The 12,486-nt window shown below is 40.3% G+C and overlaps 2 protein-coding genes and 1 pseudogene across 4 annotated transcripts; 1 reads left to right on the top strand and 2 right to left on the bottom strand.

The window, feature by feature from the left end:
• LOC112171553 lies at positions 1-3,211 on the bottom strand (annotated as a pseudogene).
• Positions 3,212-3,335: 124 nt separating this feature from the next.
• LOC112168756 (peptidyl-prolyl cis-trans isomerase CYP63) lies at positions 3,336-8,895 on the top strand. 3 transcript variants are annotated; one of them, XM_024305664.2, is made up of 14 exons: positions 3,336-3,477; positions 3,979-4,065; positions 4,159-4,213; positions 4,560-4,648; positions 5,383-5,407; positions 5,520-5,558; positions 5,634-5,751; positions 5,861-6,025; positions 6,115-6,444; positions 6,551-6,696; positions 6,882-7,083; positions 7,231-7,557; positions 7,641-7,724; positions 8,196-8,895. In XM_024305664.2, the coding sequence occupies exons 2-14, from the start codon at positions 3,988-3,990 to the stop codon at positions 8,542-8,544; spliced, it is 2,007 nt and encodes a 668-aa protein (XP_024161432.1). In that variant the 5' UTR covers positions 3,336-3,477; positions 3,979-3,987; the 3' UTR covers positions 8,545-8,895. The 3 variants fall into 3 exon arrangements, with proteins under 3 accessions (XP_024161432.1, XP_024161434.1, XP_024161433.1); XM_024305666.2 differs by having other exon boundaries at positions 3,337-3,477; positions 5,861-6,021; positions 6,117-6,444; XM_024305665.2 differs by having other exon boundaries at positions 3,338-3,477; positions 7,234-7,557.
• A 696-nt stretch (positions 8,896-9,591) lies between these two features.
• LOC112168757 (2-methyl-6-phytyl-1,4-hydroquinone methyltransferase, chloroplastic) lies at positions 9,592-12,187 on the bottom strand. The gene is made up of 4 exons (XM_024305667.2): positions 11,985-12,187; positions 11,225-11,801; positions 10,506-10,812; positions 9,592-9,968 (listed from the first exon to the last, which is right to left on the bottom strand). Exons 2-4 carry the CDS (start codon positions 11,788-11,790, stop codon positions 9,813-9,815), a joined length of 1,029 nt encoding a protein of 342 aa, XP_024161435.1. The 5' UTR covers positions 11,791-11,801; positions 11,985-12,187; the 3' UTR covers positions 9,592-9,812.
• Positions 12,188-12,486: the final 299 nt, after the last annotated feature.

The raw sequence follows: 12,486 nt of genomic DNA, 5'->3' as shown, positions 1-12,486 counted from the left end.
CTACAGCTCATGGCTAAGCAATAAGTCTTGTTTCTGGCGCGATTCCCTTTCCGGAAAGGTAAGGTGCGTCCCAATCAGACATCGAACTGTTGTTTCCTGTCTACTAGTCACTTTTCGTTTTCCTCCTTTAGCACGATTTAACTGTTCCTCAAATTGGGCTGCCATCCGCTCTGCATCACAAACACACCAATGGATTCCTCGCGTCTCGCCTCCTTTTCCCCACCAAACCCTACTCACTTTTGATTGAAACTTCTTGCAAACTCCAATAGGCAATTGGAACACACTCATTGAATAAGTGGGAATTGCTTGAGCAACTGCTTTAATCAATACAAGCATACCCGCTTTTGAGAGGAATTTCCCTTGCCAACCTTGGAGATGAAAATCAAGCCGCTCATTTAACTTCCTGAATACTTCTTTCTTATTCCTTCCTATAGTAGTAGGGAGCCCCATATACATTTCATGAAATTCAACAATCGGGACATTCAATACATCTTTAACTTCATTCATCACTTGACTATCAACATTTGGACCAAAAGACAAAGTTGATTTCTGAAAATTGATGCGTTGGCCTGCTGCAGACTCATAAAGAAGCAAACACTACTTTAAAAATACACTCTCCTGGGTTGTAGCATTGACAAAAAGAAGGCTATCGTCTGCAAAAAGAAAATGTGAAATAGAAGGTGTTGTAGGCGTTGCTTTAACTCCTTGTATCAACGCAGAAGAGTCAGCATGATGTAATAATGCCGAAAGGCCTTCAGAAATAAACAGGAACAGGTAGGGTGACAATGGGTCACCTTGCCTAATACCCCTTGTAGGCTTGAAATTACCAATTGGTTGACCTTTCCATAACACTGACTTCCCATACCATAGCTAGATGTATCATTACATCGTGTTGTAATAGCCACGTTATCAGAAATACAATTCCGGTCAACTGTCACAACTTTCATTTGGGACTCAAGTTCCCTTAACCTCAACAACGTGCCCACGGTAACCCTTATAGGCATCCTGGCGAATCTTTACTGTAGTCCCAACCAATCCATCATGCCCTCTTCCACCTCTATTTCTTCCCCCAAAGTTGTTAGGAGGGCCTCCTCTAGGAAACCTCCTGGGGGACTGGGGAATAAGAGGAGGAGCTCGAAGATGATCAAATCTAGAGTAGGAGTCTATATATTTCTATCACCATTGGCACGTGATCCTCCCACAACACGACAATAATGTGACTTAACACAGATAAAGCCCGCATCATGCTCTATGTGATGGCGATCATAAATGAATAAGACTCCTCTGTATATGTGTTCCACGGAACCTTGTTTACCCTTGGAAGGACCTTCAATGACCCTCACAACATCTATCTTTCACAGATATTGTGTTCTTAAAACAATCTTCAACACTAAGCTTTTTCTCAATCTTGCATTTGATCTCTCTTAATATTTTGAGAAGGACAACCTCAGGTCTCTCAGGAACTCCCTTAAGGACTTGACATGCTTCAGTTTCAACAATTATAATGACACCAAAGCTATTATTATCCAGTAGCACAATTTTGGTAATACCAGATGTCACCTCAGAACTCTCCACAACATCATCAGCAAACACACGGAGATGTTCCTTAGTTGTATCAGATAAAATGATGAGCACATGCTGATCGACCCTGACAACCATACCAGTTGCACCTTCTTGAGTACCAAATACAACCTTCACATGATTCCCAGGTTCATAGTACTTGCAAAGTTCTTTTTCATTTATGGCAAGATCGAGTTTTTGGGAGGTCTTTCATGTCGGGTCTGATATATATGCACGGTCCCTTCCTCAACTTTCTCAACCCACCCTTTCAAGTTTTTTAGGTCTCCCTTGATGACAATGACTGCATCACCCTTCACAAAGTGTCCTTTCTTTCTGTTTGAAAATAAAGTTGAGAGACTTGTAACCAAAAAAAATAAATAAATAAAGTTGACAGACTGGCAACATCTCCTTCCCCATTCTCCCCAGGTTTCCGAAACTTTTCCAGTTCATCAAAAGTGGGATGTATGTTTTGAGTACTAGCTAGCTAATTGATTTCATTGATACTATTTTATACAAGAAACCATCTTTAAACATCATTTTCTCAATGTTTTCAAAGTAGTCACCCGTCATTAGATCTCGTTTACTCTCCACACGAATATGCAGTTCTCTAGCTTCATCAATATTCATAAAACGTGGCGGAGGCACTAACGCTTTCTTTTTCACAACTTCTCTGCCCTTCAGTTTATTTGCGAGAGCTTGTAAATCAATTCTTTACCAATCGCACATTTCACCATCCACAACTGTGGCTCCAAAAACAGAAGGTAAAAGAGCTTGTTGATCCACATCAGTGGTCTCCTCAGTATCTTCTGTATGATGTTGCTTTGCATATCTTGCTTGCCTGATCGAATTCTTCTTTCCAGAGCCTCAACATCTTCTTGCTCTTGGTCATCCATCAATGGGCGCGATGATGCACCCTTCTACCATCACCCTCCTCAGGTATATCAGCTCTGGAATCAATAATAAAGTCGTCCTCGCCCTCATCCTCCTCATCCGAACCCACCACCGCTTCGAGATCAAGAATATCCGCACCGGAGGGCCTCTTTTTGCTCTTCTTACGACTCCCACCGCCACCGCCACAATAGGCACCATAATCCTCATCCTCGTCGTCCTCCTCGGCCACGTTGTCAATGAAGCTCAATCTCCTCCGCTTCTGACTGGACCTCCGCCCTCCTCGTTCCTCCTCCTCCTCTTGGTCGTCGACATCATCTAGACCTTGGTCCGGGTCGTACTCGTCCTCGTCGTCGTCTCTGTGACGGGGCATGGTTCAATTTGGGGTTCTAGGGTTTTGCGAAGAGAGTAGAGTGGTGCTTGTGCAAATGGAGGTTGTGAAATTCTACCCAGGGGAGGGGATCTCTCTTTGTTCGAGTCTGCGAGAGGTAAACACATGATTTAAAACTTGAAAGAGAATGAAAATAATTTAGAAATTGCTAAACAAACCTTCAAAGTGAACGGGCCACAATCGCCATGTATTGCACAGCCAGCATAACAGACATTCACCATTGGAGTGTGTTTGCTCGACTAGAATTCTAGAATGGGAATGGGAATGGGAATGAGAAGGAATATTAGGAGGAGACGATACTATTTGTTTCGTTTAGGGAGGGAACTGGTGTCACTTTTGCCACAAAGGGCAAAAAGGCGCGTCGGTAACTAAATACAAACCTACTATCCGAGTCGGTTAAGAACCAAAGCGCCGGTACAATATTCTTCACACGTGGCGAACAATAAGTCGATAAGCATACGGATGTACCGCAATAGCAAGCTCCGCGCACCACCTAATCAGCCCTAACCCCCAAGATAGTTAAAACCTCTTTTTCTCTCTCTCTCTCTCTCTCTCTCTCTCTCTCACTCTCATCCCTCGCTCGCCACCGCCGTATCTGCGTCCTCCGAATCCGGGTCCGACCCGACCCGAACTCCAAGGTAAGCTTCAATTTCCTTGCGCTAGCTTTTGCACTGAGATCAAGTTCCTGAAAGCCACAAACTATACACTTGGATATACTCCAGTAACGCAGCTCAAGCAAACTGATCGAATCCCTAGATTGGAATAGTTTAGGATTTTGCATAATACCGAAACGACACCGTTTAATAGTTTTCGCTGCTCGATTCCGATTCGAGTGGACAGGGAGGAAGAAATGTGGTTTAGGGTTTATGTTCAGTGAGTTTATTTTATTTTTACATCAAGTTTTGGTTGAAAGTAGATTACTAATGCAAGTATGATATCTGGAGGATTAACATCCCTTGTTCATCTGATATACAATTGTTGAGCAGGGTGGATTTTTTGAAGTCGAGATTTCGATACAACTCTGTTACATATATATATATATATGAAACACTCATATTGTCAATGTAGATTATTAAATGGCTGTGTGTATTACATTGTTTTGTGTTTGTTTACTTTTGGCTTTGGTGTCTGTGAAATAGGAGGAAGATATGAGCAAGAAAGCGAACCCCAGTGTCTTCTTAGATGTATCTATTGATGGGGCCCCGACGGAAAGAATTGTGATCGAGGTATGTAGAGAGCGGTGACATTTCTTGTTCAATTGAAACTTGAGCTTGCTTTCTTTAGCTTAAGAGGAAAAACATGTTTGTTTGAATGTGCAGCTTTTTGCGGATGTTGTGCCTAAGACAGCAGAAAATTTTAGGGCTCTCTGTACAGGTATTTGATTTTCAATTCTTATTATGCTTTATAATTATTTGATTGCCATCTATGCTTCAAAATGTTTTTGATTCCTTGAAAATTTGAGGAGGTGGATGTGGTTTTGATATGGACTTATCTGGAGAAAAATATATAAATAAATAAGATGTAGGATTTCTGAGCATTACATGGATCAGTTTTGTACCCCTCTATACTGATAGACTCATTGGAATAGTAATTGTCGGTATGACTATCCATGGTTATAGTATTTGATTTCAAAACTTTTGTTTTTTTGTTTTTTTTGGCCATGATATATCTGTATTCTATGTTAGTCCTATTTCTAAGTGTGACAATCCTATGTTTATAGGTGAGAAGGGCATTGGAAAGTCTACAGGCAAACCTCTTCACTACAAAGGAACGCAATTTCATCGAATTATAAAAGGATTTATGGCCCAAGTATGTTTCTTTTCTATTGGTGGAATTGTTTGCGTTATCATTGATCATACAGTTAGTCCTTGTTTATAATAGATGTAATCTCAGATTGTTGTATACATTCGTACACTAAAAAAGTTGGGCCACTTTTGTTGCTATGTCTTAACTATCTCCAAAACCACTCAACTCTTTCTTTCCGAGAGGACTATCTGCTCTATTAGCACAGGCAAATGTGTCTTATGGAGTTAGGAAGCACATAAATGGTGATTTGATAAGCTGCATTTTCTTTTTCTTTTCCAAAAAGCTCCCTGGCCAGGACTATGGACTTCCTGACTGACCATTTTCTTCTCTTACACGGCTGATCTTTATGATTTGAATACATATTCTTCTGTCTTAAAGCCCGCTTCAAACTCCTAAAAGCTAGAACCAAGAGTTGCAGCTCTATATGATAGTTGAAATGAGTTGCTCTTTTAAATTTCCATGGCCAGGACTTTGGAGTGACCATTTTCTTTCACATGGCTTTTTGGTATGTTTTATGCATTGGCTTTATAATATGAAGACTTAACCTTCAGTTACATAGCTTGCTTAAAAATGTTTAAAAGCTAGATTAATACTTGTGATTTAACTGGTTGATGTGGGGATGATAACATTCTGATATTAGAGAACAATATCTAGTTATTGCCTCGCTACAATTTAGAGCTATTAATTTTATTTATCTTGTAAGTATTAACTACTTGTGGACTTCTTTCTCTATACAGGGTGGTGATTTTTCGAAGGGGAACGGTATGATTTCTTCTGTAAATTAACTTACTTTATTTGATGACCACAAATTCTCCATTTGACTTCTAAATTTATCGTCAAGAATTCTAAGGATCAATCTTTGATTGGTGTGCAGGAACTGGCGGAGAAAGTATTTATGGAGGAAAGTTTGCAGGTGGGTTCATTGTGTATTGTCTGCACACTTTGTTTCATAATTTCAGTTAAGTTCATGGTTTTTATTTGATTGCAGATGAAAATTTTAAATTGAAGCATGATAGACCCGGCCTTCTGTCTATGGCAAATGGCGGTCCAAATACAAATGGGTCTCAGTTCTTTATAATTTTCAATCCTACACCACATCTTAACGGGTAATTCGAATTTGCTTATTTTATGCCTAGTTAACCTAACATGAGCTATAAAGTGAGTTTTCAAATGATTTAAACTCATCGGCTGCGTTCTACTTCATCTTCTTTATAGGAAACATGTTGTTTTTGGAAAGGTTACAAAGGGAATAGATGTAGTTCAGAAAATTGAGAAAGCTGGAACAGATCAAGGAAACCCTTCGCAACTGGTGAAAATTGTAGACTGTGGTGAAGTTGAGAATAGTAAAATCACCAGTGCAACAGAGAAAGAGAAAGGTAATTCAATTGTATATATAAGATGCAAGAATTCTCTGGCCAATACATATTGTATGTAGCAGAGCATGCTTATAATGGATAAGGTTTTATTTCAGGGAAAAAGAGGAAATCAGTGAAGATTTCATCATCTGACGATAGTTCTGATGAGGAAGTGAGAGGAAGGCGTAAAAAATCTCTGAAGGAAAAAAGGAAGAGAAGAAAGAGATATTCTTCGTCTGATTCCTCAGACATGTCAGATTCTTATTCTTCAGATTCAGATTCACATTCAGATTCATCTGACTCAAGTTCGCTTAGTGATGAAAGGCGTAGGAAGAGAAAAGCCGTTAAAAGAGATAAGCATTACCGTTCAAGGAAAAGAAGAGATGGAAAAAAAGAGAGGAAGAGAGGCCGACATGCCAAACAATCAAGGCGCAAGTCAAAACGGTATGGGTTCTAGACTTATAGTTATGTTGAAAATATGTTTGCTCTGTTTTCTGCCATTTTCTCCTTGAATGCTCCATAGAATTTTGATTTATGAACTGGTTTTCAGGAGGTCAGAAAGTTCAAGTGATACTGAAAGTGAGAGTACTAGAAGCAGCGCCAGCAGTTCTGATGATGATAAAGATGGTCATCGCGTTTCTTCTCGTAAAAATGGCAATTTAAAGAAGGCAGAAAATAAACTTCCAAGAAATCTTGGTATGTCATCGATATCTCTGGAAGATTACCTCTGTTACCTAATAGCCTATGTGGTTTATTTATGGCATATATTCCCTTTTTGGCTTATTTGCACTTGGCTCAAGAAATGAAGACTATAGGTTCAGTTAACATATTCCTTCATTTTGTAATGCAATGTGAACTCATGGTCTGTTCTGCTGTTGCAGATGTGGGAAAGCAATCCCCACAAGGAGGGAAAAAATCTATTGAACAGAGGAAGAATCTTGATAGAAAGAAAATTGGGGACAACTCATCAGAGGAAGAAGGTGAATTTTCTCCAAAGAATGGTGTTCATGTAACTAACGGGCATAATGCAGAAGCTAAAACTGCTAATCAACAGTCCTACTCAGATGACTCGAGCAAGTCCAGGTTTTTACCATTGATACCACCTGTATATCTTTTTAACGTTTATATTGATTTTTTTTTTTTTTTTTTTCATTTTAGGGACTTATATAACCATGTTTGGTATAAATACTTTTTGATTGCCTCACAATATTACTCTCCATATTCGATCAGCAGAAGTCCATCACGCAGTGCAAGTCCTAAGAGGATTACTGGCAGAAGTCCACCAAGAAATTCTCTCGAGCAAAAGAGAGGAAGGCCTTCTAGGAGTCCATTGGGTAGTCCTGTCCGGAAAGCTCCTGAACCTTCTACTTCAAACCACGAACAGGGTTTGTCAAGAAGCACTTCTCCAAATGGCACTCCCAAGCGCATTAGGAAAGGACGTGGTTTCACTGATCAGTATGCCTTTGCACGTCGCTACCGTACTCCATCTCCAGAGCATTCACGGGGTAACTCTTACCGTTATGGTGGAAGAGACCTTTATAGAAGTAACCGTGATAGGTAATTTCGGCATCATGTGACGGAATTAAGAGTAAGCAATGCATGGGGTCAAAATTTATTCATCTTTTTGTTTGTTCATGTAGGTACTCAAGCTACCGAAATTATTCTGAGCGCTCACAACCTCGACGTTTCCGGAGCCCACCAAGAGGCAGGAGTCCTCCTCCCAGGTTCTCTCTCTCTCCAAAAAATTGAAGTGTGCTATTAGGAAACTTTGTGGCATCATTTGAATTTGTAAAATTGTTAAAATGCTTCTAACTCGGAAGCATTTGTCCTATTCATTAAAAAATGAAGGACACTGGCAGTTTTAGCTTCTGTTGAGGGACCTATTATAACATGGATGCATCAATAGGATATCCATTTTACTTGTTTCCGTTGAGGAACCTTTAATTTTGATGACTACAGAACTGTACATTATACTCATTTTGGATGGTTAACGTCACATATTTACAGGAACAGAGGGAAGAAACATTTGACTTGGCAACTTTAACATATTAATTACCGAGATTTTAGTTTTGCTGAGTTATGACTTATTAGCGTTGATTATTTTTTATTTTTTAACTTTTTGTGTGAATTCTGTTTGTGTTTCTGGCATAGAGTGACCCATGGATGCATCCCATTGATTTGTTTCTGTTATATAGATCTCGAAGCCAGAGAAGTCGAAGTAGGAGCATATCTCGGAGCCCTGGTGGATATCGTGGCCGGTATAGGGACCGCAGTCGCAGCCGTAGTCGTAGTCCAGCAGATCGACCTCCTATAAGTGACGGATTAAAATCCCGCCTTGGACCTCGCATTGGTGATCAGCATTCTCCAGACAGAGGTAGGGCTAAGTCCAGGTCGAGAAGCCGAGGGGTATCTCATTCCAGATCTCCCGATGCTACACCTAAGCGTCGTAACAGGACGACTAGGTCTCCCAGTAGGTCAAGATCAAGCTCTCCAGCTGAACAAAGGGGGTTGGTCTCATATGACGATATCAGTCCTGAATCCTGAGTCCTGACTCATGGGAAGAGAAGCAAATGATAATATGATATATCCAGTTCATGCATCTGTACACAGAATGGACAATAGGTATCTCATTGGACTTGGTTTTGCATGGGCAATAGAATGTGATGTAATGGAGTCCTCATTTCAGAGGACGTGCGGGCTTGTCTTTTTTCATCCAATAGGTCTGAGACTTTTGCATCAGGGTTTAGAGCAAAGAAACAGCTTATGTTTGATTATGCTTTTTCTTTTTTAAAATTTTTGCTGAAATTGAAGATGCATTGGATGTCCCAGATTCTTGCAGATTTTGTAGCTCCCAAATATCCTTCCATTATTGATTATTCAGTCATTCTCGTACTATTTATGGATTTTTTTTATTTAAATTTTTTTAATTTTTTTAAATTTTTTATATACGGACTCGTCTGAAAGTTTCAGATGCTGATCGCTTTTGCTATTGACCTGCCTTTTTTTTTTCTCTAAAAGTTTTCAAAACTCAACTTTGCTTGGCTAAGAAAACATTCAAGCAAAATATATACCAAAAACCCACAACCCAGGCAGCCACCCTCCCCATGCTGCTGTCGCCAGCGTGAGGATGTCAGTGACAACATCCTGCAGCCCATCTTCCCATCCTCTCTTTGAGAAATCAAAATTACCGCAGCCTTTTGCCGCAGATTGCAACCTGTTTCCTCAGAGAATGCACTTCTTCATCAGCGTCCTCGCACCCTGTGGAGGGTGTGGAGATGTTTGGCTAAGGTGAAGGACTGAATACTGTTTTTTTGCTGTTTCTCTTTGGATGAAAAGATTTGGAGTAAAATTGTGAAGGGAGGTAGGGTAAAGAATTATGGAGGGCTCGAACCTCTCCCATTTTGGAAAATTGAAGCTGAGTAATTCGTTGAAGCGAAAGACTTGATTTGGTATTGGACTCTCTTTTCATTCAAGTATATACTGTAGTATGCAAAGATTTGAACATATGCACATGCAAAAGAATGAGAAATTCGGTTTGCAAAATGGATTTTGGGATTTGGATGAATCTATGTAAGCAAGTAAGCAACTATAGATTATCAAATTATCGAAATAAAACGCTTCTATATCACTATTCACACCGCAGATAATAGAAATGAACAGTGAGATGGGAACTTATTAAGCGATCATCAACAATTCAGTCTTGTCCTCTGCATACATGCCACACTACATACATGCCACAATACAACTATGCTCGTCCCCTAGGAGTAAAACGAAAAGCACATAAGAGGTTGAGATAAGATTTTATGACGCTCTTAGATTGGTTGACCTTTTGGTACAATTTGATCTTTGAGCCACATGTATATAGGCACCAGTACGTAGTACATTCCTGCCAAGGCACCCAAGATGAAGCGCGTAAGGAACGATAGTGGCTTTACAGGCTCTGACACATCCTCTGCTTTTGGTCCGAGCTGCATCAAAACACAAGATCGAACAAAAAAAGAATAAGATGGAAGGAACCATATATCACAAAATAAGAACAATAATTTGTGAAGCAGAGCTGCATAAAAACACAAGATCCAACAAAAAAAGAATAAGATGGAAGGAACCATATATCACAAAATAAGAACAATAATTTGTGAAGCAGTAACCAAGAGCATTTTGCATTTGGTTCTAATTTAAAAGTGCAGCCACTATCTGCTTCTAATTACTGCTAGTCAACATTGAGTTCAATTGACAGAAATAAGATTCCAGTTCCTCGTTTCATAGTGATCAGGAACTTCATAGACTTGTGCAAGATTACCTTTTGTAAAAAAAGTAGTAGCATAGTCAATGTAGTAATCAAACTACTCCAAATTTAGATGCGCTTCTGATTGCATCAAAGTTAATATTATATGCATCCATAAACATAAAATCTCAAGGCTATAAACTGATAAGGAATCCAACTCAGACTAGCAATTATAATTATCAAGAAATAAGTCAAAAAAGAGCTCTCGAAAACAAACTACCTGTAAAGGAGAATCCCCAGATGCAGGCTTAACGCCTGTTACAGAACACCCCATTATCAATCCATGGCGGCGAACCCCACGGTACCATTTTGGGCCAATTCTTTTCAGTTGGACATCTTTGAATCCAGCCTTCTCGAACCATTCAATGTACTCTTCCTCCTTGGGGAAAAGCATCCATACATCAGCAAAGAAGCGAGATAACCAAAACGTTGGGTACACAGGACCAATCACGCATGCTTTTCCTCCAAGTTTCAAGACCCTGTATGCTTCCTTGATGCCACGCTGTGGGTCTGGCCAGTACTCAATACTGAGAAAATGGGATCCATTACAAAGTTAATTGTGTGAAATTCAGGACAAATTACAGCAAAAACCATCCTGCAGATTTCTACATACATTTGAGTTCAACCATTGAAACACAATGTGCATTTGAAAATAAAATTGCCTGCACGGACCATACATGCCCAACTGACCACAATGCCAAACGGGTTTGTGAAAACAGAAATTCCTAATTCCTAATTCGACTTTGCATGTTTAACTCTTCCTTTAATCACATCATAGAGCAGAGCTATGGACACAAAACAATGCACTAATTGAACTTCACTGCATGTATAATAGGCAAAGTCTAACTCTAGCCTTCATATCGAAACACAATCTCCAAAGTACATAACAAACTACAATTTCTAAATCATTAACACATGAAAGAAGCATGAGCAATGTACCTTCCTGCAGATACATATCGATCCGCATAATCAGTCCGAAAAGGCAAGTCCTCAGCATCGCCCTCAATGATCTTGCACTCCTTCAAAGGCGCCTTCTTCTTAGCCCTAGCTAGCTGATGGGGGGACTGATCAAGAATGGTCACATTCTTGGCATCCACATGCTTAACTATCCCCAAGGTGGTGAACCCAGTACCTCCACCCACATCTACGACAATCATTCTCCTGTCGTTAAGATCAGCTGGCTCAAGTGCATCGTCTCTCATGTCCTCAGTCCAGTGCCCAGGGTTTATGACATGGTCATAAACAATTGATAGAAACCTATAAAACCAGAAAGCCTCTTTCTTGTGCTGAATGAACCTGGGTTGAGAAGCAGGCCTGGAAGCTGAGACACTACACTTGGGCACAATGGCTCTGGCACCAGACTTGGAAATTCTAGTGTTTGATACCAAACCCATCTTCAGAAACTGCTTCCCATGAAAATCCGACCCAACAAAACCCAACCCATTTGGGGATAAACCTCGCCGGAGTGTGAGATGCTCGGCCCCGTTGAGCATCGCAGAGGCCATGGTTTGATCAACTGGAGCAAGGCCCACAAAGGAAAGCTAGTGAATTTCAATCTTAAGACTAGAAATGAAAAGATGCAGTTGCCCAGAACACTGTGACTCTGTGAGAGTGAATATGATGTGCTTCTGTGTTCACTTATCTCTGTGTGTGTGTGTGTGTTGAATTGGGGGAATAGAAAAATCTACGTGGAGCTTACCTTGAGCGAGCGAGGGAGGTTGAGAAGAAGAGAGAAACTGGTCACGGAGTGGAACACGAACCACAGGTTTTGGCAAAGACGATACAAACAAAGTGCTTAGAGCATTCTTGTGGTGGTACTTGCAGGGTGGTGGTTGCGCTTACACAATCATGATCAAGTTTTTTTCCTCTCATTTAAAGATAAGGGCCTTTTGTTTTTGTTTTTTTTGGGGGAAGAGGTTAAGGGTCCTATACTCCTATGTTTTGAAGGCATAAGTACTCGAAGAAGTTGTTATACTTATACATCAGTCATCGGTGTGCAGAGATGTTCCCCTGGTCAGCTGCTGACCAGGGATTATTTGCTCAACTACCGTCCGATTTCAGCTGACCAGGGATTATTTGCTCAACTACCGTCCGATTGAAATCGGACGGTTGACATGTATTTAGATTTTTTAGAGATGATACATGTCAACCGTCCAATTGAAATCCGGCGGTAGTTGAGCAAATAATCCCTGGTCAACAGC

The sequence above is a fragment of the Rosa chinensis genome, chromosome 6, assembly GCF_002994745.2.
Source record: "Rosa chinensis cultivar Old Blush chromosome 6, RchiOBHm-V2, whole genome shotgun sequence".
NCBI classification, from domain to species: Eukaryota; Viridiplantae; Streptophyta; class Magnoliopsida; order Rosales; family Rosaceae; genus Rosa; species Rosa chinensis.
Note: the sequence above shows the minus strand (reverse complement) of the source record. Positions and strands in the feature narration are given on the sequence as shown.